This window comes from Elephas maximus, chromosome 3 (genome assembly GCF_024166365.1).
Source record: "Elephas maximus indicus isolate mEleMax1 chromosome 3, mEleMax1 primary haplotype, whole genome shotgun sequence".
NCBI classification, from domain to species: domain Eukaryota; kingdom Metazoa; phylum Chordata; class Mammalia; order Proboscidea; family Elephantidae; genus Elephas; species Elephas maximus.
In genome coordinates this window covers 159,446,455-159,469,206 of record NC_064821.1, presented here as the reverse complement: position 1 = coordinate 159,469,206, position 22,752 = coordinate 159,446,455, and the positions used below count along the sequence as shown (strand labels likewise).

Sequence of the window (22,752 nt, the reverse complement as noted above, 5' to 3'; positions counted from 1 at the left end):
GCAGTAGAAGGCATGTCCTTGTTGAGTGGAAGGTAAGGGAAGTTAGATCAAGCTTTATCTATGGCCTATTCCAAATGTATAATCCTGCTAAAACTCCCATTTACACAAGCGTTGCCTTTCATTGCACTTTCTCACTGTCTTTGTTAATAGCACCACCTGTTTCTTTGTATCTTTCCGTCCCCGTACTTCACCTTTCATGTGGATTCAATCACCAGGTCATATTGGGTGTTCCTCCCAAAAGCATTTTATGAAATAATACTAGTTGTCTTCTTACAGTGGTAGGACAGTGAAAAGGGTAACAAAAACATGAGCCCTTTAAACTATGGGCTGAAGTTAAGACAGAATAGCATCAGGATAAAAAGCACAGACTTTAGTGTTGAACCTAGGGTCAAATCCTGTCCCTATCACTTCTAGCTGTATGGTCTTGGAAAAATTACTCTCTGAAGCTTTTTCCCCCAACTACAAAGTGGGAACCTAACACGACAACCTTATTGTGTTGTTTGGTTAAATTGACTAATACCTGTTACCCGATTAGGGTCCGTGCCCAGGAGCAGACTGACTACTCCAAGTCAGAAAGAGTCAGAAAGGTTATTAAGGAGACGCATACATCACCGGGAACCGGCAGCAACACGGGCTGTCTGTATGGAGTCCCAAAGAGCAATTTTACATTAGAGCTTATATAGACTCTTACAAGGTTTAAAAGTGTCTTTGTAGTCCACAGATGACCTAGCAGGAGTTATTCATTACAAGATAGTGGCAAAAGACTGTTTATCAGACTAAAGAGATACATATCGGACACCTGGGCTCTGATTTTCCAGTGGGGGGGTTGTAGGTCACAGGTGGTCAGACAGAACAAAACAAAGTTATTTGCATCAGATTAAAACAAAGAACAAAGTCATAACATTAGGTCAAAACAAAGTCATTAACAAAGGTATGTGAAGGAGGAGGCTAGCAGAGGAAGGAGAAAAACTTCTAGGTTCATCATGGCATTAGTTATGTCAAGTTCTCAGTTGTCCATTTTGAAAAAGGAGAAAACATGCTGGGGACTATTAGGGTCACATGTCCATAATGTGCTTAGCACTGTCCCTATTAATGCAAGCACTAACTGCCATCACAGTAAATTAGTAGTAATTGTTGCTGTTTGTTGTGAGCCATAAAGTCAATTCCAACTCATAGTGACCCTATAAGGACAGAGTAGAACTGCCCTATAGGGTTTCCTAGGCTGAAATCTTTAAGGAAGCAGATCACCAGGTCTTTTCTCTTGTGTAGTAGGTATTTACCTTTCAGTTAGCAGCAGAGCACTTTAACTATTGTGCCACCAGGGCTCCTTCCAAAACTGATTGCCATCGAGTCACTTCCAACTCATAGAGACCCTATAGGACAGTGTAGAATTGCCCCCATAGAGTTTTCAAGGAGGGCTGGTGGATTCCAACTGCCACCCTTTTTGTTGGCAGCCTAGCTCTTAGCCACTGCACCACCAGCGCTTCCCAAAACCAAAAAAAAAAAAAAAAACCATTACTGATAAGTAGATTCCAACTCGTTGCAAGGCTTCCCAGGGCTCCTTAAAAAAACAAAAACAAACTCGTTGCCATCGAGTTGATTCCTACTCAAAATGACCCTATAGGATAGAGTAGAACTGGCCCATAGAGTTTACCGAGGAGCTCCTGGTGGTTTCGAACTGCCAGCCTTTTGGTTAGCAGCTGTAGCTCTTAACCAGTACGCCACCAGGGTTTCCAGGGCTCCTTAAAAACCCAGTGCCATCAAGTCGATTCCGACTCATAGCCACCCTATAGGACAGGGTAGAACTGCCCCATAGAGTTTCCAAAGAGCACCTGGCGGATTTGAGCTGCCAACTCTTTGGTTACCAGCCATAGCACTTAACCATTACGCCACCAGGGTTTCCTCCAGGGCTCCTAATAAAAACAGCTTATGTATAACTTTTTAGTTTTCAAAACTATTGCACCTACATTTCCTCATCTAATAGTCACAAAAAGCCTGAGAAGCAGATAATATTATTCCCATTTTAGAGGTGGAGCGGCAAAGCACAGAGAGATGGGAGCACCTGCTCAAGTGACATTGTCTAGCGGTGGCTCCAATAAGGAATGAATGCCAGGTTACTGAAAGTTCTAGCAAGGCTATGGGGATACCGATCACCAAAGATGTTGCAGAGAATCCTGCTTTTGGAAGGGAGAGTGATCTAGGTGATCTCTGAGGTCCTGTATTTGTTAATTTATTCACATACAAAAAATACGTATTGACTCTTACCAAAAACTGTTCAAAGGTCTAGAGATACAGCATAAAAGCAAGCGCACACATACACACACACACACCTCTGCCTAGAAATATATATTAAATATAAAAACATATAATCTGATTTTCACTTTCTTCATATACACTTTCTAAACACCCATTAGCTCCTACTCTCCTTCTCAGACCTCTGCCGGAACTTACAGTATCAGGAAACAGAAAATTCTGTTTGGGTGTCACGTCACCTCAAGAGGCGGGGCCAATTCGAAGCTCGAAATGCAGAAAAGTAGGCGGGGCCTTGGGAGTTTATACCTGTAGGAGGAGCTACTGCGGAACTAGTGTTTGTGTAGTTGTCGTTCTGGATCGGAAGCCAATTCATAGGACCGGTAGTGCAAAGCTCCTGAGCTGTTTCCGGCCACCTCAGCGGTAGGCAGAGACGCAAGTAGCCGGATCTTTGGGAACTGAGGTAGAGCTGTAAACTGCTAACGCAGCGGAGGAAGTGAGGACGACGCCTACGGTCGTCCGGGCCAACGTTGGGTCCCTGTAGTCTGTGAAAATGGTGTTGCTAACGATGATCGCCCGAGTGGCGGACGGGCTTCCTCTGGCCGCCTCTATGCAGGAGGACGAACAGGTGAGCTTACTACTAAACGCGCGCGACCCCCAGTCCCCGTCCACGCACCTTGCTCTCTCCATCGGATTCCCTCTCAGGCGTCCCCGACGCCTCTGGAGTGCTCTTCATCTTTTTGGCGGTGGAGAGAGAATATCTGTGAGAGGAAATCTCTCTTGAGGACGGAGATAGATATTTGTGTTAACTGTTTCTCTTTAGAGAAACGCTGTTGGGAAGGAATAGGTTCGGCAGAATGTGATCACCCAGTGTACTGTAACTCTTTTGGGAGTTCGTTAAAGTTCAGGACTTCTAATTTTCTGCGGTTTGCTAGTAAGGCTATTGACTGACAGATCCTGGGAAAAAGCAACTCGTTTCTAAGTTCTTGAACTCCTTTTACGGTAGTACCTGATTTTTGTCCTGGCTTCTGACACCTTTTGAAAGTGGGTGAGGTAATATTGCCAAATATAAGCAAGCACCTGTCGACGTTCAGTGAAAACCCTGGTGGCGTAGTGGTTAAGTGCTGCGACTGCTAACCAAAAGGTCTGCAGTTCGAATCCACCAGGCGCTCCTTCAACTCTGTGGGGCAGTTGTCCTCCGTCCTATAGGGTCGCTATGAGTCGGAATCCACTGGACGGCAGCGGGTTTTTGGTTGAAGTTCAGTGTAGTAGGTTCTTGCAGGATTAAGTCTCTCTTCCCCAGTAACTGAGGGTTGGTTAGTCAACTTACTCTAAATGCTTTTTGGAGTAAGAGGGTTGGTTGGTTCTTGGTGCTGCTGGCCTTTGACCAGCCGATTTCAACAGGGATTTAAAACTGATAAGAACTTAGCTACACATTCTTGTAAGCGCAAAAGGTAATATTTGATAAAACTAGTTATTCGGCAGTCTTAGGTGTCAACAATGAAGAGTACTGTGATTGTGTGGCAAATTAAATCTTTGTTCCTTTTGTGAGTATATATATGTGTATATATATATACACAGACACACATACACATACAGATCCTAAATATACTATTAGTTTCAGACATTGTTCAGTCGTTTTCATCTACTCCGTTATTGGATTACTAACATATCTTACCGTTACACCATATACACAGTTCATCAAATCTGTTGCAGATGAAATAGGGAACAGAAACAGAAACTTTAATCATGAAAGCAAACCAAGGGCTTGTCTGTAAAGCAGTGATTATGTTGTCCTAGGAGATCTAGAACAGAACTGCCACATGGTTTCTTGAGCATTTCCTATGAATTAGATTTAACGCTAAGTGGTGAGGCATCATCTAGAAGGTAGATGTACTATCACTAAAGCAATTTTAATTATAGAGGTGGTATAGCATTAGTGCTAAGGATCCCTGGTGGTGCAGTGGTTAAGTGCTTGGCTGCTAACCGAAAGGTCAGTGGTTCTAACCCACTGGCTGCTCCTTGGAAGTAAGATGTGGCAGTCTGCTTCTGTAAAGATTTACAGCATTGGAAACCTTATGCTCTGCCCTGTAGGTCGCTATGAGTCAGAGTCGACTGGGCAGCAATGGGTATAGCATGGTGCTTAGAAGCAGGGGCTCCTGAGCCAGGCTGTCTGGGTTCAAGTTCAAATCCTAGTCCCAAGTCCTTGTGGGAAGTTTAAATTCTCAAATATAAAATGAGCATAATAATTCTAATCAGCCTCATAGGGGAGTGGCAAGGATTAAATAAGTTTATTTATGTAACTCATTTTGAGCAGCATTAACTTCTCATCTATAAAATGAACATAATAATTTCCATCACCTCATAGGGTAGTTTTGAAAATTAAATGAGTTAAATTATGTAAAGTGTTTAGAACAGTGCCTGGCAGAAAGTGAGAACTCACTAATTTCATTAGTTCATTTCTGAAGAATCCTTTCTAATTCCATTTTGCCTTAAAGTTCACAGACCAGAATTGCACATAATCCTCAGGGTGCAAATATGCAATAAACAGGAATGGATGAGTGAGTAATTTTTCTCCTTACAAAATTAATTCATGCTTATTGTAGGAAGTTCAGTAAATGTGTACAAGCAAAAGGACCAAAACTTTAATGGTGATTACCTGTAACTCCTATTCAAATTCTAACTATTCTAACATATAGCCTTAAATTTTCTGTACGTATAAAACCAAAAAAAAAAAGCCAAACCCATTGCCATCAAGTCGATTCTGACTCATAGCGACGCTATATTTCTGTGTATATATGTATTTGTTGTTGTTAGCGGTCGTCGAGTCAGCCCTGTGCACAACAGAATGAAACGCTGCCAGGTCCTGCACCATTCCCACTATTGGTTGCACATAAGACCATTCTGATTCATAGGGTTTCTACTGATGATTTTTACAAATAGATCACCAGGCTTTTCTTCCTAGTCCATCTTAGCCTAGAAGCTCTGCTGAAACCTGTTTGACATCAGAACAACACACAAGTCTCCACTGACACATTGGTGATGGCCGTGCACAAGGCGCCTTGGCTAGCAGTCACACCCAGGTCTCCTGCATGAAGTCGAGCGTTCTCACTGACTGCCAGCGCTCACAGGTTTTAGTAAATGATGAGTAGTACTTTAGGACTGTTTCCCTGGATTTTTTTTTTTTTTTCACTTCAGCATATAATAAATATTTTCTCATGTCATTAAATACTATACAATATTATATTAACAGCTGCATAGTATTCTATTATATAAATGTATATATATGTTTTTAAACCAGTCCTCTATCCCATTAGTGAACTTTTGTTTTTATTTTTGTATACATTTGTAGTTATATTATTAATACATATATAATGTATGTGTATGCTTACAAAGATATGCAAAATGTTACAGTTTCTGATACGTATTGTCAAGTTGCCTTCTAGAAAGATTGTGCCAGCATTGTGTTTCCAGGAATGGTAACACTAACTGAAACACACTGTAAAATGTTGGTTGGTATACCATAATCCCTGTGTAGATATGTCCCCAATGTTATCCATTGGCAGCCACTGCTTTGTTCTTTGCAAATTCCAGGAATTATAGAATGCTTTTGGCCATAGTTTCTTCTAGTTGATACAGTTGTTAGTCACTTTCTCTCAGGTTGCGGGGATGTTTACACTGTGTCTTATAAAGTCAAAGAATTTGTACTAGCCTTTATCTGACAGCCAGTTTTTGCAATCTGTTTCTTCAACCAGTCTCTTTAAGGTGCTCACCTACAGTCTAAAAACTTATGTTTAAAATCTGTGGCTGTAAAAGGACAAATATTGTATAAGGCCACTATTATAAGATCTTGAGAAATAGTATAAACTGAGAAGAACACATTCTTTTGTGGTTACGAGGCGGGGAGGGAGGTATGGTGGGAGAGGGTTATTTACTGATTATTTTTTTAGTAGATAAGAACTACTTTAGGTGAAGGGAAGGACAATACTCAATACACGGAAGGTCAGCTCAACTGGACTGGACCAAAAGCAAAGAAGTTTCTGGGATAAGCTGAATGCTTTGAAGGTCAGCGGAGCAAGGGCAGGAGTTTGGGGACTATGGCTTAAGGGGACTTCTAAGTCAATTGGCAAAATAATTCCATTATGAAAACATTCTGCATCCCACTTTGAAATGTGGCGTCTGGGGTCTTAAATGCTAACAAGCGGCCATCTAAGATGCATCAATTGGTCTCAACCCACCTGGATCAAAGGAGAATGAAGAACACCAAGGTCACACGATAACTATGAGCCCAAGAGACAGAAAGGGCCACATGAACCACAGACTTACATCATCCTGAGACCAGAAGAACTAGATGGTGCCCAGCCACAACCGATGACTGCCCTGACAGGGAGCAGAACAGAGAACCCCTGAGGGAGCAGGAGAACAGTGGGATGCAGACCCCAAATTCTCATAAAAAGACCAGACTTAATGGTCTGACTGAAACTAGAAGAATCCCAGCAGTCATGGTCCCCAAACGTTCTGCTGACCCAGGACAGGAACCATTCCCGAAGACAACTCATCAGACATGGAAGGGACTGGACAATAGGTTGGAGAGAGATGCTGATGAAGAGTGAGCTACTTGTATCAGGTGGACACTTGAGACTGTGTTGGCATCTCCTGTCTGGAGGGGAGACAGGAGGGTAGAGAGGGTTAGAAACTGGCAAAATTGTCACGGAAGGAGAGACTGGAAGGAGGGAGCGGGCTGACTTATTAGGGGGAGTGTAAGTGAGAGTGTGGAGTAAGGTGTGTATAAGCTTGTATGTGACAGACTGATTTGATTTGTAAACTTTCACTGAAAGCACAATAAAAATTATTTAAAAAAAAATCTGTGGCTGTGATTAGTTAAAAATACCAGTGTCGGAATCCTACCTTCAGAGATACTGATTAAATTGGTTTGAGGATGGAGATTAGACATGAGTAGCTTTTTTAAATCCCCAAGTGATTCTAGTGTGCAGCCAAGATTGAAAATCACTCATCTATGTTGGTATTCTTTCTTGGCACTGTAGTTGCATTTTCAACATTGTCTGCATCCCTTATATCTACTGTTGTGCGTCAGATCTCTTCAGAACATCACATAATGGCACTGGCAAAACAAACAAATTGGGAAGTACCAGTCAAATTTAGGAAAGTATGGTATTGTGCGCTGGCTCTTATTAGTTGAAAGTATATGATAGTGTCTACTCTCCTTTACTGGGAGCTTACAAAAACATATTAGCAGTACTGCTTAATAAATTAATACTAATATGTATTATATTAGCTGTTACAAGTGTTTAATTTATAAAGCTGTGTGTATATTTAAAAACACACATACATACATACCTAAATGTTAATATAGAAATATTATAACAAATCCCTGCTATAAGGGCAGTGCTGAACAAGATAAATCTATAAGTTTATACTTCTAATGGCCTCTGCCTAAATTCCTGGGTTCACCTCATGCTTATTTACCTCCAGCCATGTTGAAACTTCCAGTTCACCATTTTAAGTATAACTTTAAAAAAAAAAAAAAACTCAGTTGCTGTCAAATCATTTCCAACTCATGGCAACGCCCTGTGTTTCAGAGTAGAGTTGTGCTCAGTAGGGTTTTCATGGCTGTGACCTTTAGGAAGCAAATTGCCAGGCCTTTTTCTGAGGCACCTCTGGGTGAATTTGAACCACCAACCTTTCGGTTAATGCTTAACCATTTACACCACCCAGGGACTCCTTAAGTAGAGTTTAGAATCCTACTATCCTGTACTTATACATTCGCTCCTCTGCCACTTAAACACTTTGACCATTGCTCTCTTGTTTTTACTATTAGTTCAGTGTTTTGCTATCTAGAATTTTAGATTTCACTTTGTACTTTCTCAAAGTTAGGCCTCAGATCCAGTCCTTGGGAGAACCTAGTACCGCCGGCCCTCATATCCATGGATTCCACATCCACGGATCCAATCTACTGTGGAACCAAAACATTGGGGGACGGGGGAGACAAAGTTCCAAAAAGCAAAAACTTGAATTTGCCGGGTTCAGAGGACTACACTGAATCCATGCGAATGAAGTGATATGTAGGCATCCCCCCTGCTGTAGCCTCCCACCTTTTCACAGAGCTTCAGTCTCTCTTTACTCATTTGAGCATTGTTCGCCTGGCGTTTTGTCATTATTCCCTAAACAATACAGTATAACAGCTATTTATATAACATTTACATTGTGTAAGGTCTTATAAGTAATCTAGAGATGATTTGAAGTATAAGTACGGGAGGATGTGTGTAGATTATGTGCAAATACTATACCATTTTATACAAGGGACTTGTGCATCCTTGGATTTTGCTATCCTCAGGAGTCCTGTAACCAATCCTCTGAGGATACCGAGGGATGACTACATAAACTACTTTCTATTTAGACATTTAATTATTAAACACCTGCTGAAGGAAGATTGTTTTCTGTATTTCAATCCAAAATAAATAATTACAAGATAAAATAATTCCTTTCGATTACATGGCAAAAGGTTTCTGTTTTCAATATGTGAGCCCATAGGGAAATATTAACATATGAATATATAATGTCTATTTGCTTCTTCTTCACATACAGCTTTTCCCCTTTGAATCTAGTACGTTAGTGAGGCATGATTTTCTCCTTTTGGAATGACACTGCTCTCTCTCCATTAGGCATTTTCTCTCTTTTTCTTTAAATTGTGAAATCACTTGGAATGATGTAGAAAAATATTGCCTGTAATCCTGTCATCTGAATGTTATTATTTCATCTTGCATGCCTGTACCCCCCACTATCCTAACTTTTGCTGTCTAAACTCAGGAACTGATTTGATTCGGGTAATATTTTAGATCAGTCCCATGCTGCCTGAATTCCTGTTGTTGGATGATCGAAACTCAAGAGTCAGATGGATTCAACACAGTATCTCTCCATGTTTAGACTTGCTATCTAAACTCTTTCTAACCAGACTCGGGAACCAAGTAGATTTATGCAGGGAAGGAAATTTGACCTTTCCAGTCTTTCTCCTTACTCTTCTCGCTTTTACTTAGTTGCAGCTATAATGCTCAAAACAGTTTACAATCGGGTGCAAACATTTAGTTTTGCATAAATGCACCATACTGTAACACTTTGTGGAAGATTTTGTTTGATTGTGAAGCGTAAAAATGAGATTCAGCAGTGTGCTGTTGCCAGGATTTTCCTGAGTGCAATGTATGATGTGCTCTTATCTGCTGGTAACTGTGCAAGGGAAATGAGCTGGGAGGAGGGCACTGCCGAGCAGTGGAAAGAGCAGTGGATTGGAAGAAAGCTGAGTGCCTTAAATGTAGCTGAGGTATACACTTTGGCTTCTTAGTAAATAACCAGCGTAATTTCCTTGAAGAACTGTGGGCTAGGCCTTCCTTTTTGCTCTAGAAGTAGACTATCTTTTTTTTTTTTTTTATGAGTCTTTGAAAACATTTTAAAATGAATCCTATTAAACTGTAAACGAAGAATGTTTTTCTAGTGTGCAGCCAAGATTGAAAATCACTCATCTATGTTGGTATTCTTTCTTGGCACTGTAGTTGCATTTTCAACATTGTCTCCATCCGTTTTATCTACTGTTGTGCGTCATGTTTTTCATGTTTTCATGTAGTGTCTTCATAATACCATGGTGCTTCTCACTAATCGATACAGCTTTTTTTGGTGGAAAATTCTTTAATGAAGGTATCTTCTTTCAGTCTGGCCGGGACCTTCAACAGTATCAGAGTCAGGCTAAGCAACTCTTTCGAAAGCTGAATGAACAGTCCCCTACCAGATGTACGTTGGAAGCAGGAGCCATGACTTTTCAGTGAGTATAACTCTGATATATTTATGATCATTTAAATATGCAATATAGGAGTATAAGTAACATCTAATTAAAATGGTAGTGATTTTTTTCTTTAGTAAAGGTAACTTTAAAAATAGTCTCATCGTGAAGTAACTCCCATGGCTGTAATTCTAGAATACTGAAATCTTAGTTTATTTATTCAACATGCTTGTACTAGTTCACTCTGTTAAATGAACGTGTCTAGTGGATGCTGTACTTATCATGTAATAACAGATAACTTCTTTTCGTAGAAGCATCTTGGCGCCAGACACTTAGTAGGTTAGTGTCCTTGCTAACGTTTACTAACAATGTAACCGTGAACAACTTAACATAATTTCTCCAAGCCTCAGCTTCCTCTGTAACATAGGGAAAACAATCAGAATTTTGTGAGGATTATGAAGGAATCCATGTACATCACTTAGCTGCTTGCCTGACACATAGGGAATAGGCAATAAGTGTTACTTATTATTTAGAAAAAAGAAAATTATGAAAGATAATTTAAGGGTATCTCAGTCAGTCAGTACAGTGCATACAACAGAAAGAAATCAAAGAAACTCTTGGATTTCAAATTATCTGCAGATACTGGTATTAAATGTTTAATACAGGTCAAGTTTGAAGGTGATAAAACAGGAAGGATTAAAAAGGAAAAGAGTACTGGAGGGTCAGAGGGAAGTAAAGGATTAGCTAAATCCTTCATATTTTAGGAACACAGATACTAGGTTAATATAGATGAGATAGGAACCTGCTTTGTTTAATTAAAATAAAAAGCCCCCCCCCCAAAAAAAATGAGTGTACCAAAACAAAAACGAAACCCTCACTTATTGGTTAAGAAAACAGTGGACATTAAATTTCCTAAGGTATTGATTCATGTAGTGTCTGAAACATTTTCTATTAATCTCATTTTTCAGTGCCGAAAAATATTGCAGGTGCTTAATTATAGAGTATCTCCACCTCTACCATGGATTAGGGAACAAAAGATCTAGAAAAGTTCTCATGAAACTGAGAAGAGTTTTTCTTTTGTCTGGTTCCTTTAGGATCTTCATAGTCTCACCCCATCCTTTATCTCTATCCAGGAGCTTTTTATTAAAGGTTTATTCTTTGCGAGATCTTAAATTAAGTCCTGCTGTTAATGTCCCTACCTTTTAATGAGCTTATTCTCTTATTTGCAGAGAAAGACACATAAACAAACAAATATACTGTAATACCTCAGGGCAAGAAGTGCTATAATTAAGAAATGAATGAAATGCTTTTGGGAGCAGACAGATAGAAGCAATAAGTTCCCATCTGTGGGTGGTAAGTTTGAGGAAAGGGGATAGAGAGGGAGAATACAGAAAAGTTTCACAGAAGAAATTATGGTAGAATTGAGCATTTGAAAATAAACAGGATTTCTCCAGATACATAAAGGAACATTACAGTTAGAAAAAACAACATAAACAGAAGTCCATGAGGATGTAAAAGAGCCTGCTTATTGGAGAACAGCATGTCATTTGGTGTATTAGAATACAAGATGGATGTAGCCTACGCTTGTTGTGAAGGACTACAAATACTATATCAAGGACTATGATTTTGTTTTATAAGTAATAGGGAACCCCCTAGAGTTTCGAAATGGTGAAACGGTCAGATTTACTTTTTAGGAATAGGACTGATGACATTACAAGAGGTAGACTAAACTTAAGGAGACCAGTTAATTCAGGTGCTCAAGCAAGAGATAAGACGGCAGTACAATTTTTTCTTAAGGGGCAGAGAGATCATAAAACACAGTAGCCTTTAAACCACACTCTTATAGCCCTGTGGTGCCTCAGGAGCCACCATGGAGAGGCTAGGAATGGGGGTATGTGCAATTCTTTGGGCCCTTAAACTAGAGGACCTCTGATTTTATCTGCTATCCATATTGGTCTTCAATTTTTGCTGAAATAAAGAGTACTATGGCTAAAAAGAAGTTTGAAAAACCACTGAGTAGCCTAACCTTTTTCCTAAGAATATCTCAGACATGTCATATAGCTCCTTCCCAAGTGCCGTGCAGCCCACTATCACAAAAGGAGGTCTGCTGTGTTCTGGATAGCTTCCAGCTAGCACAGAGTTCTCCTCTCCTGGGAATTAAGGAGTATGATTAGTCCTGAGGTCATTGTTTTCTGTACCCAGTAAATGTTGTGGCATTAACCTCCAGCTTTTAGGTATTTCTTAGTTTCCAAGGGCTGTTACAACAAAATGCCGCAGTAGGTTGCTTGAAGAACAGAAATTTATTATCTCACGGTTATGGAGGTAGAAGTCCAAATCAGGATATTGGCCGTGTTGATTTCTTCTGAGGGCTCTGAGAGAGAAACTGTTCTGTGCCTCTGTTCTAGCTTCTGATGGCACCTGGCCATCCTTGGCTTTCAGCTCGCTCTGCAGTCACATGGCCATCCTTCTTCTGTCTGACTCTCTGTGTCTGTTCTCTTTTATAAGACACAACTCAGGTGGGATTAGGACCCACCCTACTCCAATATGACCTCATATTAACTGATAACTGTCTTCAAAGACCTGTTTCCAAACAAGGTAATGTTCACAAGTGCTGAGTGTTAGTACTTCAACATATCTTTTTGGGGGACACAATTCAATCCATAACAGCATCCACAAAAATTTTCAGTTCCACTGATTTTCTTTATGGTTGGAAGAAGTTTAAGTATATATATATACTAGCCTACTACCTAGGAAACCTTGGTGGTGTAGAGGTTAAGAGCCACAGCTGCTAACCAAAAGGTCAGCAGTTCGAATCCCCCAGATGCTCCTTGGAAACCCTATGGGGCAGTTCTGCTCTGTCCTATAGGGTCGCTGTGAGTCGGAATCGACTTGATGGCAACGGGTTTGGTTTTTTTTTAGTTTACCATCTATAAAGTCAAAGGGTGGATGGAGTTATAATTCAGAGTTTTCAAGAAATAGTCTTAGATACTAAGATAGTTTAGGAATTGCATAAAGAATAAACATGTACAATAAACATGTCTAAATACTCCTCTTGGAATATAGTGAAAGATGCTTGCTTTCTAATACTAAGCACTTGTGATGTGAAATTGATTTTCTGATTTAGCCAGCCTCAAAAGGCTTAGGCTTGGTATTTTCAAAAGTTTGTATGGCACTGAGAGTCTGATTCAAACTGTTAGAGGTCCAGTAACTCTAAAAAAAACTTTTGCTTGCTTTTTTGTCTCTCCAGCTACATTATTGAGCAGGGTGTGTGTTACTTGGTTTTGTGTGAAGCTGCCTTCCCTAAGAAGTTGGCTTTTGCCTACCTAGAAGATTTGCACTCAGAGTTTGATGAACAGCATGGGAAGAAGGTGCCCACTGTGTCTAGACCCTATTCCTTTATTGAGTTTGGTAAGTTTTGCTTTCCACTTACCTATCATGGCATCAGACAATATGGAGAAACTATCTGTTACACAGATATAAGTTTGAGACATTTTTAGTGAAGTTTACTTAAATTTTAGATTCTGCTGCCTCTCCCATTCTCCCTCTTTATGTCCGTTTGAATGAATGAGGGTTCCTTCTTAAAAGTAACTTTCTCTAGTTTTTTACCTTGCTGCCTTTTACTCCTTTTTGTTGTTCCATTTAATTCTTCATTAGAGTTACATGTGGCAAGTGTGTGTGCCTAAAGATCTACTTGACTGGCATATCATTGCTAAGGTCTTTTTTCCCCAACCCCCAGACAGACAGACGGCACACACATGCTGCACAGATACACACTGCCACTCATTCACAGTAAGGGTCATTTTATGGAGATCAGAATTTGGAGTTTAGAAACTTCAGACAGAATGGTATTTTGTTTTTATGAATCTCTAATTTAAAAAAATGCTAGAAGATATATGGTACTGGAGAGAAACACGTACTACGTGAATAAATAGCATGTGTGTCCATATTATAGAATTATAGAAAGACTTATCACTGACCAGACCTGGTAAAGTATTTGGTGGCAGTAGATCAAAGGAAGTGTCCTAAGTACAGGAAGTGACGACAAGTAGGATCAGATTCCAACACTGGAATTTTTAGTTAAAAGAGAATATGTTTCACTCTCAAAATTTCCGAAGTGTTTCCAGTTTGCTAGATTAGAGAATCATTTTGCTTTTTAATAGAAATAGAGAAGATATAGCAAAAGAAATCCAGTGTTCTAAACTACAAATTCTCTCTAAGTAATAATTTATATAATGTCTGGTTTTTCAAATTTTATTTTGTAGACAAAAAAAAAAAAAAAACAGTATTCTTATACCTCCCCCCGCCCCCCGCCAAAAAGGACTGATATATCAGGGCCACACAGGAAATAGATGGTACATATGCTCAGATTAGCTTAAGGAACTGTATACAAAGGTATGAGTGGTTATAAGGGGACTACAAGGCCAATAACATGGTAGTTATTGTCATCCCGAGGCCTGAAGGGATGAGGAGAAGGAGCTGTTTCTGGAACTGGGAAGGAGAAAATTTATAGAGAAGGCCAATTTGAGAGGAGCAATAACTTTAGTAGAGGGATACTGCCAGCCCAAGGTGACTTCTCAGGGAGGAACCAGAAGGATAAATACCCTGACATAACTGTCTATTCTCTTCCCTCCTGTGGGGTTCTCTATTGCCTGAACCTAACTGGAACCTGGAAGGCAAAGAGCTCATTGATGTAGTCCACACAGGACAGCTTCCCAAGGCAGAAAGCAGGCTCAGAAGGGTGGAGATGAGCTCTGAAGAGGGAAGTGAAAAGTATCTAGCACATGTAACTTAAGATTTTTACCAGACATTGAAAATATATTCTTAAATAATGACTCATTTTTCTTACAATTTTGAGAAATACAGGGCTAAAGATGGATGTGACCGCAATTTTATAGAAGTAACTGCCTATCTCATATTTGAAGTTTAAAACTTCAGGTAATACAAATATGAAAACCTGAAGTTTAAGAACGGGTGAAATTTGGGATGAGTGCAAAAGAAAAGACTTATTTAAGACAGTGTTTTTTTAACCTTTTAATGACCATATAACTCTTAACATGTTAGGCTGTAAGCTTGCTAGATTATTGCCAGCATACTTTCATTCAGGGAATATATAGAGTTAAGTAATAAAACTCTAATGGGCTCAGAATACAGTTTGAAAATTTCCACTTTCGGGAAAGTTTGCTATACCAAAACCTGTTGCCATCGAGTCAATTCTGACTCATAGTGACTCTATAGGACAGAGTAGAACTGCTCCATATTTTCCAAGGAGCACCTGGTGGATTTGAACTGCCGACCTTTTGGTTAGCAGCTGTAGCACTTAACCACTACGCCAAGTTTGCCATAAAAAAAAAACAACACAAATCTATTGTCATCAAGTCGATTTCGACTCATAGCGACCCTGTAGGACAGAGTGGAACTGCCCCATAGGGTTTCCAAGGAGCTCCTAGTGGATTCAAACTGCCAGTCTTTTGATTAGCAGCTGTAACTCTTAACCACTGTGCCTCCAGGGTTTCCAGGTTTGCTATAGCATGTCTTAATTTCTGTAAGGATCCTGACAGCAAATACTTATAATTCAGAGATGCACAAAGGACATTTCTCTTGAATGGTCATCTAGTTATTTGCTTACATTCTACAAATGAAGAAATTAAAGCCCAGGTTTTGATACTCACCCAAGAGCTTGGTTAACCATGGACATTGGCAAATCTAGGACCAAACTTAGGATTTCCAATTCCCTCCTTCAGTACTTTGACAGGCATGAAAGAAGTTGTTCATGCCACTTTCTTCTTCATTCTAGATACCTTCATTCAGAAAACCAAAAAGCTCTACATTGACAGTCGTGCTCGGAGAAACCTTGGCTCCATCAACACTGAATTGCAAGATGTGCAGAGGATCATGGTGGCCAATATTGAGGAAGTGTTACAACGGGGAGAGGCACTCTCAGGTATCTCAAAGCAATAAAAGTCTTAGGAAGAAGTGGTTTCATTCCATGATGCAAGATAGCTTATTTTGGGGTACTTTGTGCTATGAGAGTGTAGCACTATTAAGAATTCATCTCTTAGAAATAGATAACATTAAAAACCATCTACTATACATTTTTTCCCTAGTATGATTAGTTTTTGTTGACTTGGAGCAATGTAAAGGACTTATACATAACAGAAGCAGTCACTGTTTCCAAGGTATTTACAAAATTAAGTGAATTATGTACAGAAACATTTGTATAAGTTAAGGAGAGTGAAATGAAGAAGTTGTCGAAGATTTATTGCAGTGGTTTCCTGAGTAGCCTCTTTGAGAGACTTTATTGCTGCCAGGTGGATCTTTGTAAATGCCACATTCATCAGAGCATTCCTCTGCTGGAAAACTTTAAAGTCTCTGACAAGATAAAATCCAGTCTGGTCTCAACTTTTCATTCATTCATTCATTGAGTGCTTGTTCCGTGCAAGGCATTGTGTTTTATTGAATGTTCACAATCATCCTGTCTTAGCCAGGTCAGCTTCCTCACCATCCTTTATGATGTATTCTCACCTTATGCTGGACAAGAACTTCTTCCTTAGAGAAACCTTCCCTGATCCTTACAACCCATATGGCTTCAATTCTTCTGTCCTTTAAACTCTTAGCAGCACTCAGCCACATAATGTTTTTTAGCACATAATCGTGTGTGTGTGTGTATATATATATAAATATTTGCACATGTATGTTTTACCTGTTTGTGGTTGTGCAAGCTCTTTGAAGACAGTGTTTATCTGTCTTGTACCTATTTCATATACATCTTTTATGTCTCTCACAGTAATAGTCACAGATACTGTAATGAGCATTTCTCGAATTCAGCCTTGCTACATAGTTCATTAGTAAATGGAGTTTTCTTTATTATAAACTTCAAGCTTTAACCCTTATGTTGGTAATCACCAGTTATCCCAGCATATAGCTTCATACTCTGAATATCAGTTTGGGGTGTGTGAGTTTATGTAAATTTTCATTGTAACAGATTTAAAGTTTCTACCTGTTTTACCTGATATAAAGTAGACCAGCATAGGGATTTCTTTTTAATTTAAAATTTATATATTGGTCAGTTAATCAACAATATAAAGGATTCTCTTCTAGTGCTTTGCTAGTTGCTACAAAGCTGATATGCTGATTAATGAAGAAGATATTTCTACCCTTAAGTAGCTTGGTCTTGTTGGGACGATAAGTAACATTCTCACAGAGTAATTAATAGACAGTATAAGGGAATAAACATCTATTGTGCAGTTGCTTTGTGCTAGGCAATATGCTGGGATACTTTACATCTATTTTATTTTTAATAATTCCGTGTGAAGTCGGTGGTATCAGACCAATTTTACAGATGAAGTAGAGGCTCAGAAAAGTTAAGTAGCTTACTAAGAGCCACACTGCTTGTAACCTGTCGGCCTCCACAGTCTTTGTCCGTCTTCAGTATATGATAGTTTTCAATGGATATTTAGACAATAAGAGTTATAAAAATGTAGAGGGAAGTAGAGAAATGTGAAGTGAACAGGAGAGATTTTCTAAAATTAGATTAGGCAAGAGTGAGAATAGTATTTTATGTGGAAGGGAAAAGCATATTTGAGGGGCAGTGAGGAGATTAATCAACTTCAAGGAATGTTTTCTTCCTCTTTAAGCTTTTTCACAATCAGAACCCATCTTTTATGCCTTCTTCTCTTTCTCATTTCTGAAGTTCTAGAGTTAGCCTACTTTGCATTTAAGACCCAAGAGTAGTTAGTGTTTGTGGGTTTTTTCAGCAAGATCAAATTATGCTCTTTTTTACTACCTAAATAAACCAATTTCTTTTAAGCTGTGGTGGTTTTTTCCATTCTTAGGTGTCACCCTACTAGATTATAAACTCTACAAAGGCAGGGGTCATGTATGCTTTGATCATCATTGTGTCCTCTCACACTTTTCAAGGTGCCTATAACCTAAATATTTGCTAAATGACTTCTCCAAGCAGTAGCTGTGTCTTTATGATTTCATGTGTTTCAAAATGTTCCTGTGTAGTGGAATTATCTTAACTATTACTTCTTTTCTATGATCTCATAATTATCCTTCTGCCCAGTTATTCTCAGCAGATTCAGACTCAAGCAAACATGTATTGAGCACTGACTCAAGCCCAGTTCTAGGCACTGTGGATATACCAGTGAACACAGTAATTAAAAACCCTTGTCAACTGGAGTGTACATTCTAGTAGATTGGCTAAAAAGATCAATTCCTTGCAGCATCGTTACGTTGTTCTCACCCCCTCACTGTTTTCTTGTGTGACGAGGTGTTTTTCTTACTCACAAGACCAGCTGCCAATTTAAGAGTGGCTGCCATGCTTATGCTGTTAAGTAATACTACATTTCCCAATCAAAACCAAACTCTATTGAGCAACTCCAAGTGATCCAAAAGCATTCTTTAAGGAAGAATAAACAAATTCAGATTGCAGAATAGTTTTTCAAAAATTTATAAAGAAGTGAAAAATTTGATCACAATCCATTTATGTCAAACTGAGAATTGTTCTTGTTTCTAACAGCAGATATTGGTGGTGGTTTTAAATTACAATACAGCTTTCCTATATCTGTTCAAATGTGATTTCTGATAGCTTTACCCTCATAATAATCTTTACTATGTGGAGATTCTTAAGAATTTGGTAGCAGCCACCACTGAGGTTTAGCTTAATACTCAGTATCTGGTCAGTTGAATTTTCTGGTCACCTGAGTCTTGTCATATATGGATTATCATTTTTCAAAAATATGCGTGATTATTATTTAGACCATTAAAAGATTGTGAAGATGATAACAATTATAATAATATCAGCTAACATTTATCAAGTGTTTTTTACATACAGACATTGCACTCAGTTTACATGCATCCATACATATCTACACTCCTAAGATGTAGCTTTGTTATTATCCCCATTTTATAGATGAAGAAACTGGGTCTTAGAGAGGTTAAATGACTTGACAGGTGCAGGTGCTGCTTGAATCAAAGAGTGCCTGAGGCCAGAGTCTGTGCTCCTGCCCATCTTACTATACAGCCTCGAGAGTTTGAACATAATTTGATCTGATAATGTTAAAGTGTATCGTAGATTTTACAGTGCTTCAAAACCATAAGCTAATCAGTATGTAACCTCACCCTTAAAATAAAAATGATAAATTAAGATTAGTAATTGTTTGGATTTGGATTTTAAGTTTGATACTATTCCTTGGCATTGCTTTCCTTCTATTTCTTTTCTTTGCTTGCCATTTTTCAATTCTTTTAAAGCAAAGTGCTTAGATGAAACTAGGGAGCCCTCAAAGGCAGAATGAAACATAGGAGACAGGATTTAAGCCGTGTTTTAGAGGAGAGTAGAAGAACCAGGTAATAATTGATGCTTACGAAGTTCTTAAGCATAGTGCTTCAGTCCAAACAAGAAACAGCCATTTTCTGAGGTTGAATATTGACAGGATGAAGAAAAGATACATTACACTACTTAAAAAATAATAATGAAACTTTTGCTTAAATAAATAGCCCTCTATAATTAACTGCCTATTTGATATAGTGTCACTCATTTTGATTCTTTTTATGTCTTAGTACTTTGATACAATACTACCAGGGACTAATTAACGGTTTCCTTTTTTCCTCTTTGACAGCATTGGATTCAAAGGCTAACAATTTGTCCAGTCTGTCCAAGAAATACCGCCAGGATGCGAAGTACTTGAACATGCGTTCCACTTACGCCAAACTTGCAGCAGTAGCTGTATTTTTCATCATGCTAATAGTGTATGTGCGGTTCTGGTGGCTGTGAACTAGCGAATCCGGTCCCTGACAAGGAGAACGTAGAACCTGGCAGGTGTGTGTTTTCAGGAAGCTGAGCTCACAGGGATGTGTATTAGAATCCACATTAGAACCCATGTGGAACTTCTGCCTCTAAAGACCTTGCAAGAAAAGTTGTGTCCTGAAAATGAAAGGTCACACCTCATTTAATGACGCTTAACCCTAGGTAGGAAGTCTCTTTTAGGGGCAGAGGCTTTCTCTGGGCGCTAAGCCATATATGTTAGGGAACAGTAGATTGTTTCATTTTGTTTTTTCCCTCCCAGTGTTTTGTATTTTTTAAACAGCACTGACTGGGACATTCTCATTCTGTAATGGAGCCATCAGTGAGATTTGGCTTAACCAGCCTTTGCTAGCGAAATTCTGAAATTCCTTCAGAAAAGACAGCCCTATGGGAAGTTTTTGATTCTAATCAACATTCCTTTTGTTGGTGACATTTCTGATTTTCTCTAAACTGACTTTTTGATGGTCTTTCAAACAAGACTCCAGTATGTGAAGGTTAATTGCTGTGCTGCACAAAACTTGTCTATTGGCCCCTGTAGGAAGTTAACCCTTACTTTCCTTTTATGATATTTTGCTATTGCACAATTGCTTTAGGATTAAATGAATTATATTATGATGCCTTGAATTGTATTATAGCAGTCCTTGATTAAGAAGCTAAAATGTTTTCTGTCATTTATTCCTTAAACAAAAGACTTAGTTTGGGACAGTCTTAATTTTATTTTTCACCATCTGGTTTATATTAATATAAGAGAGCATATAGCATGTGGAGAGTCAGAGGCACTTAGCTTAATGAGAAGAAAGACCCAGCTCGTAACTACAGCTTTGCTCAGCCCCTTCCTCACTTTCCCCACTATGGTTTTCCTGTTCTTTGTTTTCCTCCTGCCATAATTTGCCAACTTTTAAAAAATTCCCCTGTTCCCAATAGTTTCATGTCCCATAAACATCCTCTCAGGATAGTCTCAAATTTCAAAATGGGAAATGTTCAGCTGTGTAGTGAATTAAATTTAAAGTTTTTGTGGAACTACTAAACTACTACATAGATTTATATAAGCAAGTCTTTCAGAGCACCTTACTCCTGTTTCAGTTAATGTAAATTCTCTAAGAATGCTCTAGAGACAGGTAACTCATTTACAGTGGCTTCTGTTAACTAACAAAAGTACCTATGATTTTTCCCTTTTTTGCTCAGGGATAATGGGGATTTCCTTTACCTTCTGAGGTAGAATTTTTTAAATGGTGAGAATAGGCCTTTTGAACATTATCACAAGGGTCTACAATATAACCTCTAAGTCCTATACATACTGAAGATATTTCTTTACATTATATAAGAAAATGAGCCAACTTATCTCAACATCTTTGAAAAGAACTTTAACTAGTAAGCAATTTTCTAACTCTAAGGGGTCATCCAAGCTATTGCCCTGATTCCTCGTAGAGAAAAAATTCTTCCTTATAATAAGGCAGGGAGAAATGCTTATTATATTCCTGATAATTTACAGAACTAAAATAAAAAGATTTCTTTTTCCATTTGAGGCCTAAATCTGCCAATTTGAGTTTTGTGCATGAAATACAAAGTTACTTTTTATAGAGAGTAAGTGCTTTTAAGTCCTTAAAAGGCTTTGTCTCTAAGTAATAAATAATGTTGGTAATAAAAGCCCCTGAAAGGCTGAACCCTAAGTAGTGGTACCATCACATTTGGTGCATCTGTAGGAATGAAGAGTGGCAGCTCATCGAGAGTTGCATGCTGCATCCTCATGGTCAGCAACGAAATAAATACTTCTAGAATGTTCACTTCAGTGTGGAGTTTTGTTATCTAGTTAACTTATTGTATACACATGGGTTCATTAAAAAATGAGAAGTGGTGGGAGAAATGATAAACAAAAGAATAAGAAAATACTTTAAGATTGTGGAGGTAGACAAATGCGAAAACAAGGCTATCATAAGGCTCCTACTTCTGTTCTTTAGAGGAGATAGTAGGAAGATCTGACTAGGTGAAATGTGTCAGCAGCCCAACAGGCATCTCAAGTAGAATACAGTGCTATAGAGGCACATTAGAAAGGACACCTAATTTGCTTTTGGGAAGGAGTGTGGTGAGGGAAGACTTTCTAAAGAAGAAGGAGAACGGGACATTTTAGGCAGAGTCAGTAGCATGTGCAAAGGCATGAGCTGAGAGAATGAGGCACATTTTGGGGAGTGTAATGACTTGGTTCAGCTTAACTCTGAGGGTGAACATAGGGAGGTAAGAAGACAGGAGGAAGAAGGAGGCTGGCGTACTATCATAAAGGGACTTGTCTCCCATGCCAAGGAGTTTAGACTACAATAATGACTGTGGCAAGGGATGGCATCAGATTTATAGTTTCCAATGATTACTCTGGCCATAATGTAAAGATATATTAAAGAGGAACAAGCCTAGAAGTAGGGCGGTGAATCTAAGGAGCCATCAAAGGCAAAATGAAACACAGGAGACATTTTAAGCAATTTTTGAGAGTGGTCAGAGGTGCCAGATAATAACTACTGCTTACATCTTGCTTTCTTTGTATTGGGAGCTTATTTAATGCTCACATTGTCTGTTTAAAGTAAGTACTCTTCACACCATTTTATGAATGAAGAAACGTTACAAAGAATAGTGCTCTGAGACACAGAAAAGTTAAGAAATTTGCCCAAAGGCACCAAGCTGGGAAGTGGTTAGAGCCGACTTGAACTTAGGCAATTTGGCAGTCCAAAGTCTTTGCTTTTAACCACTATTAACCACTGGACTATACCACCGAGAGGTCAAATAAGTCCCCCAAAATGTATTTTGAATTTTTAACAACCAGGAACTTAATACTCCAGAGAAGTGGGAACAGAAGCCAGTTTGCACAGGGTTGGGGATTGTGTTAACGAGTAAGAAGTGAAGACGCCGTTCTTACAAGTAG

General features: G+C 38.9%; 1 protein-coding gene across 1 annotated transcript; it reads left to right on the top strand.

Moving 5' to 3' along the window:
- Positions 1-2,626: 2,626 nt before the first annotated feature.
- SEC22B (SEC22 homolog B, vesicle trafficking protein) lies at positions 2,627-21,589 on the top strand. The gene is made up of 5 exons (XM_049879950.1): positions 2,627-2,878; positions 9,972-10,081; positions 13,287-13,447; positions 15,834-15,980; positions 19,660-21,589. Exons 1-5 carry the CDS (start codon positions 2,804-2,806, stop codon positions 19,812-19,814), a joined length of 648 nt encoding a protein of 215 aa, XP_049735907.1. The 5' UTR covers positions 2,627-2,803; the 3' UTR covers positions 19,815-21,589.
- Positions 21,590-22,752: the final 1,163 nt, after the last annotated feature.

Excerpts from the sequence above, each read along its gene's own strand:
- SEC22B (XM_049879950.1), top strand. The coding sequence starts at position 2,804 with ATGGTGTTGCTAACGATGATCGCCCGAGTGGCGGACGGGCTTCCTCTG. Across the intron at positions 2,879-9,971 it reads CTATGCAGGAGGACGAACAG|TCTGGCCGGGACCTTCAACA; the intron begins GTGAGCTTACTA and ends ATCTTCTTTCAG. Across the intron at positions 10,082-13,286 it reads GCAGGAGCCATGACTTTTCA|CTACATTATTGAGCAGGGTG; the intron begins GTGAGTATAACT and ends TTGTCTCTCCAG.